Source organism: Coregonus lavaretus (assembly GCF_964263955.1).
Source record: "Coregonus lavaretus genome assembly, contig: HAP1_SCAFFOLD_279, whole genome shotgun sequence".
In the NCBI taxonomy this organism is placed as follows: domain Eukaryota; kingdom Metazoa; phylum Chordata; class Actinopteri; order Salmoniformes; family Salmonidae; genus Coregonus; species Coregonus lavaretus.
In genome coordinates, this window is record NW_028161756.1 from 438,230 (window position 1) to 457,084 (window position 18,855).

The 18,855-nt window shown below is 47.9% G+C and overlaps 1 protein-coding gene across 3 annotated transcripts in view; it reads left to right on the top strand.

Moving 5' to 3' along the window:
• LOC311120162 (disintegrin and metalloproteinase domain-containing protein 9-like) overlaps positions 1-18,855 on the top strand; it is a 40,366-nt gene that overhangs the window by 20,504 nt on the left and 1,007 nt on the right. The window contains exons 12-20 of one of the 3 annotated variants that reach the window (XM_084194778.1): positions 3,089-3,260; positions 7,357-7,446; positions 7,696-7,891; positions 8,044-8,152; positions 8,902-9,082; positions 9,459-9,548; positions 9,829-9,934; positions 12,238-12,379; positions 17,356-17,474. In XM_084194778.1, coding sequence (XP_084050904.1) covers positions 3,089-3,260; positions 7,357-7,446; positions 7,696-7,891; positions 8,044-8,152; positions 8,902-9,082; positions 9,459-9,548; positions 9,829-9,934; positions 12,238-12,379; positions 17,356-17,474 — 1,205 coding nt within the window. Of the gene's footprint in view, positions 1-3,088; positions 3,261-7,356; positions 7,447-7,695; positions 7,892-8,043; positions 8,153-8,901; positions 9,083-9,458; positions 9,549-9,828; positions 9,935-10,468; positions 10,582-12,237; positions 12,380-17,355; positions 17,475-18,855 lie in introns of those variants that run through there. The other 2 variants (XM_084194779.1, XM_084194780.1) reach the window with 2 other exon arrangements.

Below are 18,855 nucleotides of genomic sequence, written 5' to 3' on the forward strand. Positions count from 1 at the left end.
GCCACTGTATTGGTCAACACTGTTTGGACACACCTACTCATTCAAGGGTTTTTCTTTATTTTTATTTTTTTTTTACATTGTAGAATAGTAGTGAAGACCTCAACTATGAAATAACACATGGAATCATGTAGTAACCAAAAAAGTGTTAACAATTTAAAATATATATATATTTCAGATTCTTCAAATAGCCACCCTTTGCACACTCTTGGCATTCTCTCAACCAACTTTTTTTTTACATTTACATTTTTAGTCAGTTAGTGAGTGCATACATGATTTTTTTCATACTGGCCCCCCCGTGGGAATCGAACCCACAACCCTGGCGTTGCAAACACCATGCTCTACCAACTGAGCTACATCCCTGCCGGCCATTCCCTCCCCTACCCTGGACGACGCTGGGCCAATTGTGCGCCGCCCCATGGGTCTCCCGGTCGCGGCCGGCTACGACAGAGCCCGAACTTCACCTGGAATGTTTTTCCAACAGCCTTGAAGGAGTTCCCACATATGCTGAGCACTTGTTGGCTGCTTTTCCTTCACTCTGCGGTCCGACTCATCCCAAACCATCTCAATTGGGTTGAGGTCGGGGGATTGTGGAGGCCAGGTCATCTGATGCAGCACTCCATCACTCTCCTTCTTCGTCAAATAGCCCTTACACAGCCTGGAGGTGTGTTGGGTCATTGTCCTGTTGAAAAACAAATGATAGTCCCACTAAGCCCAAACCAGATGGGATGGCGTATCGCTGCAGAATGCTGTGGTAGCCATGCTGGTTAAGTGTGCCTTGAATTCTAAATAAATCACAGACGGTGTCACCAGCAAAGCACCCCCACACCATAACACCACCTCCTCCATGGTTTACGGTGGGAAATACACATGCAGAGATCATCCGTTCACCCACACCGCGTCTCACAAAGACACAGCGGTTGGAACAAAAAATCTCAAATTTTGACTCTAGACCAAAGGACACATTTCCACTGGTCTAATGTCCATTGCTCGTGTTTCTTGGCCCAAGCAAGTCTCTTCTTATTGGTGTCCTGTAGTAGTGGTTTCTTTGCAGCAATTCAACCATGAAGGCCTGATTCACACAGTCCCCTCTGAACAGTTGATGTTGACATTTGTCTGGGACTTTAAATCTGTGAAGCATTTATTTGGGCTGCAATTTCTGAGGCTGGTAACTCTAATTAACTTATCCTCTGCAGCAGAGGTAACTCTGGGTCTTCCTTTCCTGTGGCGGTCCTCATGAGAGCCAGTTTCATCATAGCGCTTGATGGTTTTAGCGACTGCACTTGAAGAAACTTTCAAAGTTCTTGACATTTTCCACATTGACTGACCTTCATGTCTTAAAGTAATGATGGACTGTTGTTTCTCTTTGCTTATTTGAGCTGTTCTTGCCATAATATGGACTTGGTCTTTTACCAAATAGGGCTATCTTCTGTATACCCCCCTACCTTGTCACAACACAATTGATTGGCTCAAACGCATTAAGAAGGAAAGGAATTCCACAAATGAACTTTTAAGAAGGCACACCTGTTAATTGAAATGCATTCCAGGTGACTACCTCATGAAGCTGGTTGAGAGAATGCCAAGAGTGTGCAAAGCTGTCATCAAGGCAAAATGGTGGCTATTTGAAGAATCTCAAATATAAAATCTCTTTTCATTTGTTTAACACTTTTTTGGTTACTACATGATTCCATGTGTTATTTCATAGTTTTGAGGTCTTCACTATTAGTCTACAATGTAGAAAATAAAGAAAAACCCTTGAATGAGTAGGTGTATCCAAACTTTTGACTGGTAGTGTATGTATACACAAAGGTATGTGGACACCCCTTCAAATTAGTGGATTTGGCTATGTCAGCAACGGGTGTGGCTGAAAGGTGTATAAAATCGATCACACAGCTATGCAATCTCCATAGACAAACAATGGCAGTAGAATGGCCTTACTGAAGAGCTCAGTGACTTTCAACGTGGCACTGTCATAGGATGCTACCTTTCCGGCATGTCAGTTTGTCAACATTCTGCCCTGCTAGAGCTGCCCTAGTCAGCTTTAAGTGCTGTTATTGTGAAGTGGAAACGTTTAGGAGCAACAACGGCTCAACCGCGAAGTGGTAGGCCACACAAGCTCACAGAACGAGACCGCCGAGAGCTGAAGCGCATAGCATAATTCAATTGTCTGTCCTCGGTTGCAACACTCACTACCGAGTTCCAAACGGCCTCTGGAAGCAACGTCAGCACAAGAACTGTTCGTTGGGAGCTCCATGAAATGGGTTTCCATGGCCGAGCAGGCGCACACAAGTCTAAGATCACCATGCGCGATGCCAAGCGTCGGCTGGAGTTGTGTAAAGCTCGCTGCCCTTGGATTGGAGCAGTGGAAACGCTTCACCATCTGGCAGTCCGACGGACCAAGCTGGGTTTGGCGGATGCCAGGAGAACGCTACCTGCCCCAATGCATAGTGCCAACTGTAAAGTTTGGTGGAGGGGGAATAATGGTCTGGGGATGTTTTTCATGGTTCGGGCCCCTTAGTTCCAGTGAAGGGAAATCTTTACACTACATCATACAATGACATTCTAGATGATTCTGTGCTTCCAACTTTGTGGCAACAGTTTGGGGAAGGCCCTTTCCTGTTTCAGCATGACAATGCCCCTGTGCACAAACCGAGGTCCATACAGAAATGGTTTGTCGAGATCGGTGTGGAAGAACTTGACTGGCCTGCACAGAGCCCTGACCTCAACCCCATTGAACACCTTTGGAATGAATTGGAACGCCGACTGCGAGCCAGGCCTAAACGCCCAACATCAGTGCCCGACCTCACTAATGCTCTTGTGGCTGAATGGAAGCAAGTCCCTGCAGTAATGTTCCAACATCTAGTGGAAAGCAGAAGAGTGGAGGCTGTTATAGCAGCAAAGGGGGGACCAACTCCATATTAATGCCCATGATTCTGGAATGAGATGTTTGACGAGCGGGTGTCCACATACTGTTGGTCAAATTGATAAGTGGATGTCTGATAGAAATAAAGCCATTGATTTTGTAAATGATTGAATGATTCCATTTCTATAGTATGCATGTACAGCATTGTTAGATGTCTTCTCCTCCCAGTGGATCCACCCTCTTCAGTGGCTGTAGTGCCTCTGACTTTGAGCGTCTGGTCCTGCGTGGCGGAGGGATGTGTCTGCTGAACCAGCCCTCCCAGTCAAACGTCATCTCTGTTGCTAAGTGTGGCAACGGCATGTTGGAGGAAGGAGAGGCGTGCGACTGTGGAACACCCCAGGTACTGTCTGTCTCTGTCTGTCTGCCTGTCTGTCTCTGTCTGTCTGTCTGTCTGTCTGTCTCTGTCTGTCTGTCTGTCTGTCTCTGTCTGTCTGTCTGTCTCTGTCTGTCTGTCTGACTACCTGTCTGTCTGTCTGCCTGTCTGTCTCTGTCTGTCTGCCTGTCTGTCTGTCTGACTACCTGTCTGTCTGTCTGCCTGTCTGTCTCTGTCTGTCTGCCTGTCTGTCTGCCTGTCTGTCTGCCTGTCTGTCTGACTACCTGTCTGTCTGCCTCTGTCTCTGTCTGTCTGTCTGCCTGTCTGTCTGTCTGCCTGTCTGTCTGTCTGTCTGCCTGTCTGTCTGACTACCTGTCTGTCAACAATAACAATAGGCCATGGTGCCTCACCATACTAGTGGGAATAAGTTACCTATTGAATGGCTTTCTATAATGCTTGATTTGTTGATTCATTGACACATTGATTGATATGTATAATTGATTCATGATTAATTGCTTTATATTATTACGAAGCTGTTGTGTTAATGGGAGCTTTGGCTGAGTGTTGTTTGGTGTTTTGGATTCATTATAGATCCCCATTAGTTCCTGCCAAGGCAGCAGCTACTCTTCCTGGGGTTTATTAAGGATCCCCATTAGTTCCTGCCAAGGCAGCAGCTACTCTTCCTGGGGTTTATTATGGATCCCCATTAGTTCCTGCCAAGGCAGCAGCTACTCTTCCTGGGGTTTATTATGGATCCCCATTAGTTCCTGCCAAGGCAGCAGCTACTCTTCCTGGGGTTTATTATGGATCCCCATTAGTTCCTGCCAAGGCAGCAGCTACTCTTCCTGGGGTTTATTATGGATCCCCATTAGTTCCTGCCAAGGCAGCAGCTACTCTTCCTGGGGTTTATTATGGATCCCCATTAGTTCCTGCCAAGGCAGCAGCTACTCTTCATAGATGACCAGCAGGGTAAAATAATAATCACAGTGGTTGTAGTCCTGTGTAGCTCAGTTGGTAGAGCATGGCGCTTGCAACGCCAGGGTTGTGGGTTCGATTCCCACGGGGGACCAGTATGAAAAATAAATAAATAATTGCACTCACTAACTGTAAGTCGGTCTGGATAAGAGCGTCTGCTAAATGACTAAAATGTCAAATGTAGAGGTTGCAACAGGTCAGTACCTCAGGAGTAAATGTCACTTGGCTTTTCATAGCCGGGCATTTAGAGGTTGAAATAGCAGGTGCGGTAGAGAGAGGGAGTTGAAAACGGCAGGTCTGGGACAAGGTACCACGTCCAGTGAACAGGTCAGGGTTCCATAGTCGCAGGCAGAACAGTTGAAACTGGAGCAGCAGCACGACCAGGTGGACTGGGGACAGCCAGGAGTCATCAGGCCAGGTAGTCCTGAGGCATGGTCCTAGGGCTCAGGTCCTCCGGGAGGGGGAGAGAGAGAATTAGAGGGATCATACTTAAATTCACACAGGACACCAGATAAGACAGGAGAATAACACCAGATATAACAGACTGACCCCAGCCCCCCGGCACATAGACTATTGCAGCATAGATACTGGAGTCAAGGCAGCAGCTACTCTTCCTGGGGTTTATTATGGATCCCCATTAGTTCCTGCCAAGGCAGCAGCTACTCTTCCTGGGGTTTATTATGGATCCCCATTAGTTCCTGCCAAGGCAGCAGCTACTCTTCCTGGGGTTTATTATGGATCCCCATTAGTTCCTGCCAAGGCAGCAGCTACTCTTCCTGGGGTTTATTATGGATCCCCATTAGTTCCTGCCAAGGCAGCAGCTACTCTTCCTGGGGTTTATTATGGATCCCCATTAGTTCCTGCCAAGGCAGCAGCTACTCTTCCTGGGGTTTATTATGGATCCCCATTAGTTCCTGCCAAGGCAGCGGCTACTCTTCCTGGGGTTTATTATGGATCCCCATTAGTTCCTGCCAAGGCAGCGGCTACTCTTCCTGGGGTTTATTATGGATCCCCATTAGTTCCTGCCAAGGCAGCGGCTACTCTTCCTGGGGTTTATTATGGATCCCCATTAGTTCCTGCCAAGGCAGCAGCTACTCTTCCTGGGGTTTATTATGGATCCCCATTAGTTCCTGCCAAGGCAGCAGCTACTCTTCCTGGGGTTTATTATGGATCCCCATTAGTTCCTGCCAAGGCAGCAGCTACTCTTCCTGGGGTTTATTATGGATCCCCATTAGTTCCTGCCAAGGCAGCAGCTACTCTTCCTGGGGTTTATTATGGATCCCCATTAGTTCCTGCCAAGGCAGCAGCTACTCTTCCTGGGGTTTATTATGGATCCCCATTAGTTCCTGCCAAGGCAGCAGCTACTGTACTTGGTCCAACAAAATGAAGGCAGTTATATACAATTACAACCGATTTCACAACACATTAAGTGTGTTCCCTCAGGCCACTACTCTATCACATATCTATCCTTGTGTACGTGTCTTATGTGTGTCTGTGTCTGTGTGTGTGTCTCTTCACAGTCCCGGCTGTTCCATAAGGTGTAGTTTTATCTGGTTTTTAAAAAAATATCTGATTCTACTGCTTGCATCAGTTACTTGATGTGGAATAGAGTTCCCTGTAGTCATGGCTCTATGTAGTACTGTGCGCCTCCCATAGTCTGTTCTGGACTTGGGGACTGTGAAGAGACCTCTGGTGGCATGTCTTGTGGGGTATGCATGGGTGTCCGAGCTGTGTGCCAGTAGTTCAAACAGACCGCTCGGTGCATTCAGCATGTCAAATACTTCTCACAAATACAAGTAGTGATGAAGTGAATCTCTCCTCTACTTTGAGCCAGGAGAGATTGACATGCATATTAATAATGTTAGCTCTCCGTGTAATTTAAGGGCCAGCCGTGCTGCCCTGTTCTGAGCCAATTGTAATTTCCCAAGTCCCTCTTGGTGCCACCTGACCACACGACTGAACAGTAGTCCAGGTGCAACTAAACTAGGGCCTGTAGGACCTGCCTTGTTGATAGCAATGTCAAGAAAGCAGAGCAGCGCTTTTATTATGGACGTCTTAGCTACTGTTTCATCAATATGTTTTGACAATTACATTTTACAACCCAGGGTTACTTCATGCAGTTTAGTCTCCTCAGCTTGCTCAAATTCCACATTATTCATTACAGGATTTAGTTGAGGTTTAGTGAATGATTGGTGCCAAATACAATGCTTTTAGTTTTTTAAATATTTAGGACCAGCTTATTTCTTGCCACCCATTCTTAAACTGACTGCAGCTCTTTAAGTGTTGCAGTGATTTCACTTGCTATGGTAGCTGACGTGTATAATATTGAGTCATCAGCATACATAGACACACAGGCTTTACTCAGAGCAAGTGGCAGGTCATTAGTAAAGATTGAAAAAAGTAAGGGGCCTAGACAGCTGCCCTGGGGAATGCCTGACTCTACCTGGATTTTGTTGGAGAGGCTTGGAGAGGCTTCCATTAAAGAACACCCTCTGTGTTCTGTTAGACCAGTAGCTCTCGATCCACGATATAGCAGGGGATGTAAAGCCATAACAAGTTTTTCCATCAGCAGATTATGATTGATAATGTCAGAAGCTGCACTGAAGACTAACAGAACAGCTCCCACAATCTTTTTATCATCAATATCTCTCAGCCAGTCATCAGTCAATGTTGTGCTTGTTGAATGTCCTTCCCTATTATCGTGCTGGAAGTCTGTTAACTTGCTTACTGTGAAATAGCATTGTATCTGGTCCCCCAAAGAAATGGCCCCTTTACTAAGGGTTGGTAACAGGCTGATTGGTTGGCTGTTTGAGCCGGTAAAGGTTGCTTTGCTATTCTTGGGTAGTGGAATTACTTTCGCTTCCCTCCAGGCCTGAGGGCACACACTTTCCTGCAGGCTTAGATTGAAGAGATGGCAAATAGGAGTGGCAATATCGTCCGCTATCATCCTCAGTAATTTTCCATCCAAGATGTCAGACCCAGGTAGCTTTATCATTGTTGATAGACAACAATCATTTTTTTTTTCAGCTCTTCCACACTCACTTTAAGGATTTGTTTTATAATTTGGTCAGTTATGCATGGATGTGTAGGTTCAGAATTAGTTGTTGGCGTGTCATGCCTGAATTTGCTAATCTTGCCGATGTTGCAGGAGTGTACCAATAAGTGCTGTGACGCGGCCACCTGTAAGTTGACCTGGGGATCGGCCTGCGCTCAGGGAAGCTGCTGCAAGGACTGCAAGGTTAGTCGGCTGCTGTCTGTCTTCTAAACTGTATGGATTAGGATGCTCCCAAACCGGACAGCAAATCAATGATTTTCAATTAGAGTCGTTTGTTGTTGGGGGGGGGGGGGGAGGGCCTAGGATTGTGTTGCGCTGTTTGTCAGAAATGTTTGGGAGGTTGCAACTTTTTAATGCAATGATGGATCCGTCAACCGATTTTTGAAAAATGATTAATAACGTTTCTCCGGCCTAATTTCTCTCCAATTTCAGATCAGCGTGTCAGGGACACCGTGCAGGGGATCTGTCAACACATGTGACCTCCCAGAATACTGCAACGGCTCCACAGCCTTCTGTCCCTCTGACTTCTATATCATGGACGGGCTTCCCTGTGAGAATGACGCAGCGTACTGTTACGAGGGCCGCTGCCAGACCTACGACTACCAATGCAAATTTCTCTTTGAAGAAGGTAGGCTATTGTACAAAATGAACACCGGTATATCTGACATGACTGCATTGGCCTTTTTAAACGAACAAGAAAGTACTGTCACCTTGTGTCTGGCAGTTAATACTTTTATTTCTTAGTCTGAAATTTATATATTTTGATTATTTTATTTCCAGGTGCAAGAAAGGCAGCAGATGTCTGCTTTCAGACTGCTAATCTAAAGGGGGATACGTTTGGGAACTGTGGAAGGACATCGTCAGGGAACTATGTGAAATGTAGCTTGGCGTAAGTGCTCAGAATTTGTTATCAGCATTCATAATTAAAAGTAAGATAAGAAATATTTTATTTATTTTGTCTTAGTGAATTTATATTTGTCATATTGTATAGGAAAACGGGCTGAGTATAGAAAACAGAAACGGGCTGAGTATAGGAACAGAAACAGAAACGGGCTGAGTATAGGAACAGAAACAGAAACGGGCTGAGTATAGGAAACGGGCTGAGTATAGGAAACGGGCTGAGTATAGAAACAGAAACGGGCTGAATATGTAAACGGGCTGAGTATAGAAACAGACCAAGTATAGGAAACGGGCTGAGTATAGACACAGACTGAGTATTGAACCAGAAACGGCCTGAGTATAGGAATTGAGTATAGAACCAGAAACGGGCTGAGTATAGAACCAGAAACAGACTGAGTATAGAACCAGAAACGGGCTGAGTATAGAACCAGAAACAGACTGAGTATAGAACCAGAAACGGGCTGAGTATAGAACCAGAACCAGACTGAGTATAGAACCAGAAACGGGCTGAGTATAGAAACGGAAACAGACTGAGTATAGAACCAGAACCAGACTGAGTATAGAAACAGACACAGACTGAGAATAGAAACGGGCTGAGTATAGAACCAGAACCAGACTGAGTATAGAACCAGAAACGGGCTGAGTATAGAACCAGAAACGGCCTGAGTATAGAACCAGAACCAGACTGAGTATAGAGTTACTGCTGATGCCGTCCCTGTCTCCACTGTCTCCCTGCAGTAATGCCATGTGTGGGAAGGTGCAGTGCACTAATGTAGACACCAACAAGCCCCCTCCTGGAGGCTCCGTCAGTAACCAGATTATAGATGGCTCGTCATGTGTCAACGCAGACTTTAACCTTGGCACTGATGTTCTGGACCCTGCCTATGTCCACCGGGGCAGCCCCTGTGCCAAGGGAATGGTAAGGCTTATGGGTCATTTTGGTTTTGGGGTCCCTTTTCCATCTTTCCATTTGACATTTTAGTCATTTAGCAGACACTCTTATCCAGAGCGACTTACAGGAGCAATTAGGGTTAAGTGCCTTGCTCAAGGGCACATCGACAGATTTTTCACCTAGTCGGCTCAGGGATTAGAACCAGCGACCTTTCGGTTACTGGCACAACGCTCTAAACCACTAAGCTACCTGCCGACCTATCTTTCTAAGATGATTTCACTTCTTCCACAGGGTGTGGGTGTGTGTTGAGGCATTAGGAGGACAGTAATGCTTTGTAGACATTGCTATGGGACATTTGATTGAATCCAGAGATAAAACCCAGTACTCATCTTTTTTCTTCCAGGCCTGTATTGACTTCCAGTGTGTGAATGCCTCAGCTCTACTGCCTGTGAACCTCCACTGTGATGCCAAGAACACATGTAACAGTCGGGGGGTAAGATAAGATGTCATCCTCTAGAAGGGGTTGGACACATCACATGTTGCAGGCTCTCTGATGGCCTCTTCTGGGGAGAGATCTCGTCCTCTAGAAGGGGTTGGACACTATCTGATGGCCACTTCTGGGGAGAGATCTCGTCCTCTAGAAGGGGTTGGACACATCACATGTTGCAGGCTCTCTGATGGCCTCTTCTGGGGAGAGATCTCAGTGTCTATTGTATTGGTTGGTTGATTGGTTAATTAATTAATTGATTGATTGGTTGATATATCTTCCCCAGGTGTGTAATAACAAGGGGAACTGCCACTGTATTGACGGCTGGGGACCTCCTTACTGTGCCAAGTCCGGGAGTGGGGGCAGTGTGGACAGCGGCCCTGCTCAGATAGGTACTGTTCACTGTACACCTTTCCCATCTCTACCTGCCATTATAGATAGGTACTGTTCACTGGACACCTTTCCCATCTCTACCTGCCATTATAGATTGTTACTACCGCTGTCTGATATATTATAGCTTAATTGATTGGTTTTCAAGTGTAGTAGAGTGTCTTTTAAAGTGGATCCCTCATGATCAGTCCTGTCTGCTGGTCTATATGGTAAGGTGTTTTACCTCGCCCTGTGCACCGATTGGGTTTGCAGTTTCAGGCATGTCTCAAATGTGCAAACTCGTCACACTGCACAGAGTGAGCTGAATGGACTGCACCTGTGTGTGATGCGTGCTGTCGGGGGAGTTGGGGCAGTGAGCTGAATGGACTGCACCTGTGTGTGATGCGTGCTGTCAGGGGAGTTGGGGCAGAAGACGCATTTGTTGTAACATGGACAATAAAGTTGTATTGTTCTCTTTACTAATAACTGTTCCCAGATCACTCCCTGGGGGACGGCCTGCTGATCTTCACTAATAACTATCCCTCTGCTGTTCCCAGATCACTCCCTGAGGGACGGCCTGCTGATCTTCACTAATAACTATCCCTCTGCTGTTCCCAGATCACTCCCTGAGGGACGGCCTGCTGATCTTCACTAATAACTATTCCTCTGCTGTTCCCAGATCACTCCCTGAGGGAGGGCCTGCTGATCTTCACTAATAACTATCCCTCTGCTGTTCCCAGATCACTCCCTGAGGGACGGCCTGCTGATCTTCACTAATAACTATCCCTCTGCTGTTCCCAGATCACTCCCTGAGGGACGGCCTGCTGATCTTCACGAATAACTATCCCTCTGCTGTTCCCAGATCACTCCCTGAGGGACGGCCTGCTGATCTTCACTAATAACTATCCCTCTGCTGTTCCCAGATCACTCCCTGAGGGACGGCCTGCTGATCTTCACTAATAACTATCCCTCTGCTGTTCCCAGATCACTCCCTGAGGGACGGCCTGCTGATCTTCACGAATAACTATCCCTCTGCTGTTCCCAGATCACTCCCTGAGGGACGGCCTGCTGATCTTCACGAATAACTATCCCTCTGCTGTTCCCAGATCACTCCCTGAGGGACGGCCTGCTGATCTTCACTAATAACTATCCCTCTGCTGTTCCCAGATCACTCCCTGAGGGACGGCCTGCTGATCTTCACTAATAACTATCCCTCTGCTGTTCCCAGATCACTCCCTGAGGGACGGCCTACTGATCTTCACTAATAACTATCCCTCTGCTGTTCCCAGATCACTCCCTGAGGGACGGCCTGCTGATCTTCACGAATAACTATCCCTCTGCTGTTCCCAGATCACTCCCTGAGGGACGGCCTGCTGATCTTCACTAATAACTATCCCTCTGCTGTTCCCAGATCACTCCCTGAGGGACGGCCTGCTGATCTTCACTAATAACTATCCCTCTGCTGTTCCCAGATCACTCCCTGAGGGACGGCCTGCTGATCTTCACTAATAACTATCCCTCTGCTGTTCCCAGATCACTCCCTGAGGGACGGCCTGCTGATCTTCACTAATAACTATCCCTCTGCTGTTCCCAGATCACTCCCTGTGGGACGGCCTGCTGATCATCACTAATAACTATCCCTCTGCTGTTCCCAGATCACTCCCTGAGGGACGGCCTGCTGATCTTCACTAATAACTATCCCTCTGCTGTTCCCAGATCACTCCCTGAGGGACGGCCTGCTGATCTTTACTAATAACTATCCCTCTGCTGTTCCCAGATCACTCCCTGGGGGACGGCCTGCTGATCTTCACAAATAACTATCCCTCTGCTGTTCCCAGATCACTCCCTGAGGGACGGCCTGCTGATCTTCACTAATAACTATCCCTCTGCTGTTCCCAGATCACTCCCTGAGGGACGGCCTGCTGATCTTCACTAATAACTATCCCTCTGCTGTTCCCAGATCACTCCCTGGGGGACGGCCTGCTGATCTTCACTAATAACTATCCCTCTGCTGTTCCCAGATCACTCCCTGAGGGACGGCCTGCTGATCTTCACTAATAACTATCCCTCTGCTGTTCCCAGATCACTCCCTGAGGGACGGCCTGCTGATCTTCACTAATAACTATCCCTCTGCTGTTCCCAGATCACTCCCTGGGGGACGGCCTGCTGATCTTCACTAATAACTATCCCTCTGCTGTTCCCAGATCACTCCCTGAGGGACGGCCTGCTGATCTTCACTAATAACTATCCCTCTGCTGTTCCCAGATCACTCCCTGAGGGACGGCCTGCTGATCTTCACTAATAACTATCCCTCTGCTGTTCCCAGATCACTCCCTGAGGGACGGCCTGCTGATCTTCTTTCTGCTGGTGGTTCCCATCCTGGTGCTCCTGGTGTTGGTGCTGCTCTATGTGTTTAGAAGGGATACCCTGGAACGATGCCTCAAAGGACTGCGCTCAACATGCTCGAGGTAAACCCAGTCATGTGTATAAACAATGTTTGTCTATAACCACGTTTCCATCCACAGTTTGTGAGTAAAGTCAGCTGTGATGGAAACAGGATGTTGCGGTGACATGGTATAAATGCTAGCAGATCATGTGTTTGTTCGACAATGGTGGGATCCTTTTGGATTGATCATATTATTTATGCGAGAAATGGCGACGGAAACACCTTTTTATGTGCAAATATTGAAATAATAACCATTATATCGAAGTAAACTTGGGGTCACGCGATGATATGGTGTGTGGTCCTCCCACTGCGACTCTGGAAACCATTCAGTTTATCAGGCTACAGATTAAATAAGTTATGATGAACTTCACAGGGTGGTGAAAGTGCACGGTGATGAGCTTGATGCTCCTTTCCAATAAATATCGAGGGTCTTATTCTGGTGACATGATGCTCGACTGCCAAAAAAAATCTAAGGTCTTATTCTGGTGACATGATGATCGATGCTCGACTGCCGTTTGACAAACACAAATACTCTCTCTCTCTTACCCATAATAATCTCATCATGTAGACTAACCCACTGTATCTGAGAGCTGTTGAGCGGTTGGCTGGAGCTCAGACTAACCTTCTGTATCTGAGAGCTGTTGAGCGGTTGGCTGGAGCTCAGACTAACCCACTGTATCTGAGAGCTGTTGAGCGGTTGGCTGGAGCTCAGACTAACCCACTGTATCTGAGAGCTGTTGAGCGGTTGGCTGGAGCTCAGACTAACCCACTGTATCTGAGAGCTGTTGAGCGGTTGGCTGGAGCTCAGACTAACCTACTCTATCTGAGAGCTGTTGAGCGGTTGGCTGGAGCTCAGACTAACCTTCTGTATCTGAGAGCTGTTGAGCGGTTGGCTGGAGCTCAGACTAACCTACTCTATCTGAGAGCTGTTGAGCGGTTGGCTGGAGCTCAGACTAACCCACTGTATCTGAGAGCTGTTGAGCGGTTGGCTGGAGCTCAGACTAACCTACTCTATCTGAGAGCTGTTGAGCGGTTGGCTGGAGCTCAGACTAACCCACTGTATCTGAGAGCTGTTGAGCGGTTGGCTGGAGCTCAGACTAACCTTCTGTATCTGAGAGCTGTTGAGCGGTTGGCTGGAGCTCAGACTAACCTACTCTATCTGAGAGCTGTTGAGCGGTTGGCTGGAGCTCAGACTAACCCACTGTATCTGAGAGCTGTTGAGCGGTTGGCTGGAGCTCAGACTAACCTACTCTATCTGAGAGCTGTTGAGCGGTTGGCTGGAGCTCAGACTAACCCACTGTATCTGAGAGCTGTTGAGCGGTTGGCTGGAGCTCAGACTAACCTTCTGTATCTGAGAGCTGTTGAGCGGTTGGCTGGAGCTCAGACTAACCCACTGTATCTGAGAGCTGTTGAGCGGTTGGCTGGAGCTCGCGTGCCAAGACCAGAGTGGGCACATTTGCTATTTTAACGCAAACAGTTGTGAAAAAAAACTATTGGTCGAGTTAAAAATGCAAACGGAAACATATTGAACTTTAGATTGTTATTCGGTACACGAATACTTAAGCAAAGAAGAACATTTCGTGTGCACTTCGTCATCACGCACTTTTTTTTATCCGCAACAAGTCAGTTTGGTGGAAACACACCACTGGTGGGAAAATGTGCATATTTTCTTTATGCGGATTCTAGAGTATTCGCATGAAAATCTATTGCTAATTGGATGGACACCTAGCTATAGACGCCTAGCCTAGCTATAGACGCCTAGCCTAGCTATAGACGCCTAGCCTAGCTATAGACGCCTAGCTATAGACGCCTTGCCTCGCTATAGACGCCTTGCCTCGCTATAGACGCCTAGCCTCGCTATAGACGCCTAGCCTAGCTATAGACGCCTAGCCTCGCTATAGATGCCTAGCCTAGCTATAGACGCCTATCCTCGCTATAGACGCCTAGCCTAGCTATAGACGCCTAGCCTAGCTATAGACGCCTAGCCTAGCTATAGACGCCTTGCCTCGCTATAGACGCCTAGCCTCGCTATAGACGCCTAGCCTCGCTATAGACGCCTTGCCTCGCTATAGACGCCTAGCCTCGCTATAGACGCCTAGCCTCGCTATAGACGCCTAGCCTAGCTATAGACGCCTAGCCTAGCTATAGACTCCTAGCCTCGCTATAGACGCCTAGCCTAGCTATAGACGCCTAGCCTAGCTATAGACGCCTAGCCTCGCTATAGACGCCTAGCCTAGCTATAGACGCCTAGCCTAGCTATAGACGCCTAGCCTAGCTATAGACGCCTAGCCTAGCTATAGACGCCTTGCCTCGCTATAGACGCCTAGCCTAGCTATAGACGCCTAGCCTCGCTATAGACGCCTTGCCTCGCTATAGACGCCTAGCCTAGCTATAGACGCCTAGCCTAGCTATAGACGCCTTGCCTCGCTATAGACGCCTTGCCTCGCTATAGACGCCTAGCCTAGCTATAGACGCCTAGCCTAGCTATAGACGCCTAGCCTCGCTATACACGCCTTGCCTCGCTATAGACGCCTTGCCTCGCTATAGACGCCTTGCCTCGCTATAGACGCCTAGCCTCGCTATAGACGCCTAGCCTAGCTATATACGCCTTGCCTCGCTATAGACGCCTAGCCTAGCTATAGACGCCTAGCCTCGCTATAGACACCTAGCCTAGCTATAGACGCCTAGCCTCGCTATAGACGCCTTGCCTCGCTATAGACGCCTAGCCTAGCTATAGATACCTAGCTATAGACGCCTAGCCTAGCTATAGACGCCTAGCCTAGCTATAGACGCCTTGCCTCGCTATAGACGCCTAGCCACGCTATAGACTCCTTGCCTCGCTATAGACTCCTAGCCTCGCTATAGACGCCTAGCCTAGCTATAGACGCCTAGCCTAGCTATAGACGCCTAGCCTCGCTATAGACGCCTAGCCTAGCTATAGACGCCTAGCCTAGCTATAGACGCCTAGCCTAGCTATAGACGCCTAGCTATAGACGCCTTGCCTCGCTATAGACGCCTAGCCTAGCTATAGACGCCTAGCCTCGCTATAGACGCCTAGCCTAGCTATAGACGCCTAGCCTAGCTATAGACGCCTAGCCTAGCTATAGACACCTAGCCTAGCTATAGACGCCTAGCCTAGCTATAGACGCCAAGCCTAGCTATAGACGCCTAGCCTAGCTATAGACGCCTTGCCTCGCTATAGACGCCTAGCCTCGCTATAGACGCCTAGCCTAGCTATAGACGCCTAGCCTAGCTATAGACGCCTAGCCTCGCTATAGACGCCTTGCCTCGCTATAGACGCCTTGCCTCGCTATAGACGCCTAGCCTAGCTATAGACTCCTAGCCTCGCTATAGACGCCTAGCCTAGCTATAGACGCCTAGCCTCGCTATAGACGCCAAGCCTCGCTATAGACGCCTAGCCTAGCTATAGACGCCTAGCCTAGCTATAGACGCCTAGCCTCGCTATAGACGCCAAGCCTCGCTATAGACGCCTTGCCTCGCTATAGACGCCTTGCCTCGCTATAGACGCCTAGCCTAGCTATAGACGCCTAGCCTCGCTATAGACGCCTAGCCTAGCTATAGACGCCTTGCCTAGCTATAGACTCCTAGCCACGCTATAGACGCCTTGCCTCGCTATAGACGCCTAGCCTAGCTATAGACGCCTAGCCTCGCTATAGACGCCTAGCCTAGCTATAGACGCCTAGCCTAGCTATAGACGCCTAGCCTAGCTATAGACGCCTAGCCTAGCTATAGACTCCTTGCCTAGCTATAGACGCCTAGCCTAGCTATAGACTCCTAGCCTCGCTATAGACGCCTAGCCTAGCTATAGACGCCTAGCTATAGACGCCTAGCCTAGCTATAGACGCCTAGCCTAGCTATAGACTCCTAGCCTAGCTATAGACGCCTAGCCTAGCTATAGACGCCTAGCCTAGCTATAGACGCCTAGCCTCGCTATAGACGCCTAGCCTCGCTATAGACGCCTATCCTCGCTATAGACGCCTAGCCTCGCTATAGACGCCTAGCCTAGCTATAGACGCCTAGCCTCGCTATAGACGCCTAGCCTCGCTATAGACGCCTAGCCTCGCTATAGACGCCTAGCCTAGCTATAGACGCCTAGCCTCGCTATAGACGCCTTGCCTCGCTATAGACGCCTAGCCTCGCTATAGATGCCTAGCTATAGACGCCTAGCCTAGCTATAGACGCCTAGCCTAGCTATAGACTCCTAGCCTAGCTATAGACGCCTAGCCTCGCTATAGATGCCTAGCTATAGACGCCTAGCCTCGCTATAGATGCCTAGCTATAGACGCCTAGCCTAGCTATAGACGCCTAGCCTAGCTATAGACGCCTAGCCTAGCTATAGACTCCTTGCCTAGCTATAGACGCCTAGCCTAGCTATAGACTCCTTGCCTCGCTATAGACGCCTTGCCTCGCTATAGACGCCTAGCCTAGCTATAGACTCCTTGCCTCGCTATAGACGCCTTGCCTCGCTATAGACGCCTAGCCTCGCTATAGACGCCTAGCCTAGCTATAGACGCCTAGCCTAGCTATAGACTCCTTGCCTAGCTATAGACGCCTAGCCTAGCTATAGACTCCTTGCCTCGCTATAGACGCCTTGCCTCGCTATAGACGCCTAGCCTAGCTATAGACTCCTTGCCTCGCTATAGACGCCTTGCCTCGCTATAGACGCCTAGCCTAGCTATAGACGCCTTGCCTCGCTATAGACGACCTAGCCTAGCTATAGACGCCTAGCCTAGCTATAGACGCTTAGCCTAGCTATAGACGCCAAGCTTATGAGTAAACCAACAAAAAAAAGTGACAAACTGGGTACATCTCATCACAAAACCGTACAAACCTAGTTTGTGGCATTTCTTTGATTCGTTCAACAGGTTGTGTGACATAGAAATTGTATGAGATTAAAAGCATGTATTATGTAAAACTGGGTAACTTTCTCCCGGTCACAGCTGTTGCTTTTCACATGATGATGTCTAATGTCCGCAGGTCAAAGAACACAGCGAATGGCCATGTCCCAAGACGAGCAACTCCACAGGCCCCAGCAACACAGGCCCCACCCCGTCAGGTAAACAGTTTTCCCAGCAACACAGGCCCCACCCCGTCAGGTAAACAGTTCCACTGCATGTACAGTGGGATCTGATATTGACACCCTTGATAAAGATGAGCAAAAATGACTGAAATAAATCATTAAAATACTGAGCTATAAAAAAAATTGAAATGATTATTTAATACATAATTCTCAAAACGTTAAAGGTCAAAATTGACACCCCTGTTTTCAATACCTGACCTTGCAAGGATAACAGAACTGAGCCTTTTTCTAAAATGTTTAATGAGTTGGAGAACACATTGGGAGGGATCTTAGACCATTCCTCCATACAGAACACTTCCAGATCCTTGATATCCTTTGTCTGCGCTTATGGACTATAATAATAATAATAATAATATGCCATTTAGCAGACGCTTTTATCCAAAGCTACTTACAGCCATGTGTGCATACATTTTTACGTATGGGTGGTCCCGGGGATCGAACCCACTACCCTGGCGTTACAAGCGCCATGCTCTACCAATTGAGCTACAGAGGGACTACCCTCATCAATTCAAACCACAGGTTTTCAGTCCGGAGACTGAGATGGCCATTGCAAAATGTTGATTATGTAGCCGAATAACAATTTATTTGTGGATTTTGATGTGTGCTTGGGGTTATAGTCTTGCTGGAAGATCCACTTGCGGCCAAGTTTCAGCCTCCTCACAGAGGCAACCAGGTTTTGGGCTAAAATGTCCTGGTACTGGGTAAAGTTCATGATGCCGTTGACCTTAACAAAGGCTCCAGGACCAGTGGAAGCAAAACAGCCCCAAAACATCAAAGCTCCACCGCCATATTTTACAGTAGGTATGGGGTTATTTCCTGCTCATGCATTCTCATTTCAAAACGCCAAACCCACCACTGGCGTTCGTGGCCAAATAGCTCTATTTTGATGTCACGGCGTTGGCACTTGAATTGGAACTGGCGCTTTGGTCAGATGACATGAAAATAGAGCTCTTTGGCACCACCATGGGAGTGGGCTATGTCTCCCGAGTGGCGCAGTGGTCTAAGGCGCTGCATCGCAGTGCTAGCTGTGCCACTAGAGATCCTGGTTCGAATCCAGGCTCTGTCGTAGCCGGCCGCGACCGGGAGACCCATGGGGCGGCGCACAATTCGTCCAGGGTAGGGGAGGGAATGGCCGGCAGGGATGTAGCTCAGTTGGTAGAGCATGGCGTTTGCAACGCCAGGGTTGTGGGTTCGTTTCCCACAGGGGGCTAGTATGATTTATTTTTATTTTTATAACAATAAAATAAATAATGTATGCACTCACTAACTGTAAGTCGCTCTGGATAAGAGCGTCTGCTAAATGACTAAAATGTCAAATGTAATGTAAATGTAAATGGGAATATATAGCTCAATATTTTAAATGATTTATTTTATAGTCATTTTTGCTCATCTTTATC